The sequence below is a fragment of the Glycine soja genome, chromosome 1, assembly GCF_004193775.1.
Source record: "Glycine soja cultivar W05 chromosome 1, ASM419377v2, whole genome shotgun sequence".
Taxonomy (NCBI): Eukaryota; Viridiplantae; Streptophyta; class Magnoliopsida; order Fabales; family Fabaceae; genus Glycine; species Glycine soja.
This window is the reverse complement of record NC_041002.1, coordinates 46,738,736-46,743,774: the sequence shown is the minus strand read 5'-3', so window position 1 is coordinate 46,743,774 and position 5,039 is coordinate 46,738,736. Positions and strand designations below refer to the sequence as shown.

Here is a 5,039-nt window from a genome sequence, read left to right as displayed (position 1 = left end):
TTGTTCATTAAACAAGCAAACTGTCATTAAGACTTTATGTTGTTGTATCACCATTCACTGAAACATTTTCTTTCATGTTCATAAACCAATGATAACATGCATTCACTAAAGTTTTTACATCAATCTAAATGACCCTTTTAAATTTTTATATTGTATACACACATAAAATACTGAGATAGCCAGGCATTTTAGTGAGGCTTTTGTAGAATAATGACCCGATTATGTCCGACACGGGTCTCATTGATTCGGCCAAGGTGACGAAGAACCTGCAGAACCAAAGAGGACACATGAATATTCTTCAGGGTAGCAAGAACCAAATTATAGAGACATTGCAAACTAAATATATATTCCATGAGGGACTTTTGGTCAGTTATTTTTCAACCGGTTCATAATAAGATTGCATCAGAACAACATTCACTGTGGGGGATAATGGCATAACTACATTAAGATTTCAATACATTTGCTTCTCCAGTCTACTGCAACCATATTAAGAATTCGTGCATTGCCTCAAAATGATGTCAATAATGACTAAGCATAAAAGAAAAAAACCAATTCACGTCTCATGTTTCAGGAAGAGGTAAAGTTGACCATACACTCAGAAGAAACTTGAATCATTTGATATGTCTTCCGATCCTTGACATAAAATTCAAATGGGAAAAACTTATGCTACAATCATCATTAAAAGTGAATTGCTTAGCTCAAAGATCTTTGGTGATCTTAGGAACAATAATAATAATTTTAAGAGAAGATTATTTGGAAGCCAAATGAAGAGCAATTAAAGAAAGAGGACATCCACAAACAGTGGGGTTGAATTGTATAGAGAGTTGAACTGAACAGGTGGTGGCATAGTGATAATAGCATATATGGGGAGTTAGATGGGTTGAAATTGCTTCCATAAGAATGGCCATTCCCATGGTCCTGACTCTTGAGACCTTTGAGCAAGTAAAGTTAATATTTTCAGAAATAACTGCCCTAGACTGCAGAAATAACAGTTGTAGAAACTACCATCCTTAGAAATTGAAATTACAGAATTATTCAAACATAACATACCACCATACCAACAGGTGGCAGTAATCTACAAACACTATATTATCTATTACATAAATAGCGGAAACACAGGTACTAGTCTAAGTATATAATAGTGCCCTCAGTTCTATTTTGCTAATGTATTTCTATTGTGCTAAATTTGATATATTGTAATAAATTTTCTTATCATGCATTCATGTGTAACAATTGTTATAGATACTAAACTTAATAGTTGACACTGTTAGCATAAACTTGGTTTTCTTTTCCTTTGCTAAATGCTAATAAACCTTGTCAAAAGTCACCACTTTAGCAACCGAGTTTGGTTGATCAGAAACCATAACAGTGATCTTTGATAAAGCCAGGAAAAACTCAAGTAAATGTAGCTCTGATATTGTTAGGATCTTAGGGAAGATGGCGCAAAATGTTTTATTATTTGATCACTAAATTTTTGCATCATGAATAACTAACTGGTAATCATAAGCAATGACAAACTTCTGAACTACAAAAAATGCTTTGTAAGGAAAACAAGTCCTAATTATCAGTTATATTCTTTATCTTTACTGTAAAGTCTTAGCTAGAAAAGGACCCCCTCCTTTGATTTGCCTTCAACCATCCCACACTATGTAAAGGGTGAAAAGGTGAAGGCTAAATGGCAATGTGCTTGGTCTTCCAGTATGATTACATCAGTTTAGAACTTTACATATTCATATTATTAACCAGTTTAAAATTTCAAATAACTTCATCAAAATCACTTGTTTGAGACAAGAATACTCACAGTCAGTATTGCTTTTCCAGTGTTGTCAAGTTTAAGCGATGGTCCTTTTATGTCAGCTTCAAGGAAAAAGTGTTTTCCCTTAATCCCTTCCATGGTTGCAATATCTCTTATTTCCTGCATTATTAAGACAACTGAGAACCTTTTTCTTTTGGCATAAACTGATAGATAACCACAAAAAAGCATGACCAGAGGGAAAACCGTTTGATGAGAAAATAGTTGAAATGAAAATAGAGGTTTCACTCACCAGGGCTTTTTCCCAAAGATTTTCTGCCAACTTCATGAACAAGAAAAAAAAATTGTCAAGACAAAGGCAAAGTGCAACAAAAGTAATTTAAAATTAAAAATAAAATTTGTGCATTAACCTTCTTTTTGGGGGCAACTATAAGTTGAGCATTTGCTTCAGCATAAGACACCATATCATTGATCGCTGCATTCACCTTCTCTAGTGTAAGCCTGCCTCTCATGTATCTGTAACATCATACCTGGGGTCAGGCAATGAAGTGGGCATAAATCATGGATAGAGAAGTGCATGTTTCTACTTTCTACATCAAGACTCCAGTCATTGACTAAGTCAACATTTTTTTACACATTTCAAATGACACACCTGCAGACAACCCTTAGATTGCTCCATCAGGTATAAATTAGAGCCAAATGCACTGGAAAAATGAAGGAGCCAAAGCTATGAAAACACTTTATAAGAGCAATTTATGCATGTTTTGTTGACAATCCATCTTCACATCATCAGATGTGTTAATATGACATATATATGATCTAGCTGAATTCAGATTGACAATTTACAGAGAAATATTTAATTAATGAAAGTATACATAGTTACTTACGATGACAAGGAATCTAGTTCACTTCTAGTAACATACCACGTTGGTGGAGGACCACGACCTTTTTTTTCCTAAAAAAGAAAACAAAAGAAAACCTCAGACCATAACATGACACAAAATCTAGTAATGATAAGAAAATGATATAGCTTTACTCAGGCCAGGGCAACAAATTGTCAAGTAGGAAACAGACAAACAAGTTAAAAAGAACCAAAGAAGAAATAAAATGAAAAGGCATGGAATAGAAGGCAATAGAATAGTTCTAAACTATCAACAACTTGTGCTGATGTAAATATGTTTTGGAAGGGTTAGGAGGATAGGTGCTACAAGAGAAAGCATAGGTGAGCCTAATCCAGTTATTAAAACCTGAAAGCATTAGCGTTTTTCAAGAAAATTAATAGTGATAATGCATACACATAAAGTTAATAAATATACAGGCTTTGTCTCTTGGAATTAGGGGGACAGAGACCATGTTAGGCATGAAAGAACAAAATGGCATTTGCACTAAAAGTATAAAACAGATCTCACTTACCTTGGGTACTGCTGCAGGCTCCTCCTCAAGCTTCAAGGCCTCAAATGATCCAGAGTCTTGTCCAGAAAATTCAGGAAACAAACTGTGAAACAGCACTAACTACAATTAGGTATCTGCTCAAGCAGAGATGATATCTCTGAAACTACATTAAACAAAGCACACAACAGATTAAACAAAAATAATATATAACTAGTTAACTACCATCTACTAGTTTCCAAATGTGACACTGTCACTTTATCAGCCATTTGGTAGGGAACATGAAGAGACATATTCTGCAGTTTCTTTTGCTGCCGCAGTGATGCATCAATCAGTTTCTACAATAAGGCCAAAAAACAAAACGATCATCAAATGAAAGTTAACAGTTTAATAACCAAATCAATGCAAACACAAACAATTCTATAATAAGGGTACACAGCAAAACCTATGCAAAAATTTGTTTACTTTTTCTTTCCCAGGCTATAGGGATTAATCTTACCATTGGTTTAGAGTAAATAATCATAGTTTGTTTCTTATTCTAAATTTCCCCAAACCAATCTCCAAGCGTATCTCATCAAGAAACTTTGTCCGTTGAAATAATTGCATAAAGTACAGAAGCATTTGGAAGATGTTATCTGGACTTATGAAAGTAGTTTATGACTTTTCTATTAATTCTTTTACAGCCTATTTCATTAAACTTCACAAAACATGTCAATAAGCTCTCATTGTAGTTTATTTCAATAATCTTCTTAACAAAGATTATTAAGATAATCTCTTTTTAGCTTTTCCAGTTGGTTTCCGTCAAATATTGATACAAGTTATTACTTGACAAGAGCTTATATTATCCAATAAGCCACGAAAAAGTAGAAGCAACTATTTGTTGCTTCACCTTCACTATGAAAAATAGTTGATTTTTCTCACCATGAATCTATTCCAAACACACTATAACATGAGCCACTCCCATCCATTGATTACCCAAATGCGCCCCATATAATGTTCCCCGAATTCTACAGAAAAACAACATACACAAGAAATAAAACCCAGAACCAATTAAGCATCGATTACTTATTTCAATTTAAGTGCCAAAAAAAAAGTAGATACAAATTGAAAGCAAAATCAAAAACCACTCATTCAAAAACAAACAGATAGAGTGCATGTGACGAGCGTGCCTTGGTTTTGGGAATGGCTAGTGCCTCTTCGCGCAGGCGGTCCTTGATAGCCTTCACCTGAAGCTCCATCGCGCTCACCGCCGCGTCCACCGCTGACAGATCCTCGACGCCGCTCGCAGGGTACACTGCAAATTCGCGTCAGAACAAACGCTTCGATAAATAGAAATATATATAATTGGAGGATTGAAATGAAATGAATTGAATTGATGGAATAATTCTCACTGTTTCGCGCAATGACGAGCTCCTGAAGCTGCGTTATGCGAGCGTTGAAGGAAGACATCAAGGAATCCAACGATGCACCAGCTTTGTTCTTGTTCATCTTTCTCTCTCGTGAGTGACTGAAGCGAATCCTTTTGATTTTCTGAAATTTAGATTTGAAATGTTGTCAGTTTCGGCGGCAAGGTTTCGAGTTGCCTATTTATAAATTTTAGTTTAATTATTTATTTAGTTTATCTAGTTTTCAAATTTATCAATTTTATATTATAATTAATAAGAAATTTTTTTAGTGTTTTTGAAGTTTATATTTTAATTCACAATATGTCTTTCTCGTTATTAGTTAAAAAATTTCAATAAAGATCTTTAAAATATAAATTTCAGGATTAAAAAATTTATAATTAAAAGAAATAAATTTAAAAATTATAAACATTAAATGGGTCATTAAATCATAAATTTTATTTTTTAATTTTACATCTTCAATTTTTGGGGAGTTAGTAGTAACTAGTAAATTG

The 5,039-nt window shown here is 33.8% G+C and overlaps 1 protein-coding gene across 1 annotated transcript; it reads right to left on the bottom strand.

The window, feature by feature from the left end:
* On the bottom strand, positions 1 to 4,692 carry LOC114417154 (spindle and kinetochore-associated protein 1 homolog). The gene is made up of 9 exons (XM_028382262.1): positions 4,534 to 4,692; positions 4,312 to 4,436; positions 3,368 to 3,480; positions 3,167 to 3,248; positions 2,641 to 2,708; positions 2,164 to 2,269; positions 2,046 to 2,075; positions 1,802 to 1,915; positions 1 to 266 (listed from the first exon to the last, which is right to left on the bottom strand). The coding sequence occupies exons 1-9, from the start codon at positions 4,628 to 4,630 to the stop codon at positions 189 to 191; spliced, it is 813 nt and encodes a 270-aa protein (XP_028238063.1). The 5' UTR covers positions 4,631 to 4,692; the 3' UTR covers positions 1 to 188.
* Between the last annotated feature and the right edge of the window lie 347 nt (positions 4,693 to 5,039).

What these genes read in the sequence shown, in the direction of transcription:
- LOC114417154 (XM_028382262.1), bottom strand. Translation starts at nt 4,630, where the DNA reads ATGAACAAGAACAAAGCTGGTGCATCGTTGGATTCCTTGATGTCTTCC. An exon ending in AGCCTGCAGCAGTACCCAAG is followed by an intron (nt 2,709 to 3,166) that starts GTAAGTGAGATC and finishes TTTCTTTTTTAG; the next exon opens with GAAAAAAAAGGTCGTGGTCC. An exon ending in TAGTTGCCCCCAAAAAGAAG is followed by an intron (nt 2,076 to 2,163) that starts GTTAATGCACAA and finishes TTGTTCATGAAG; the next exon opens with TTGGCAGAAAATCTTTGGGA.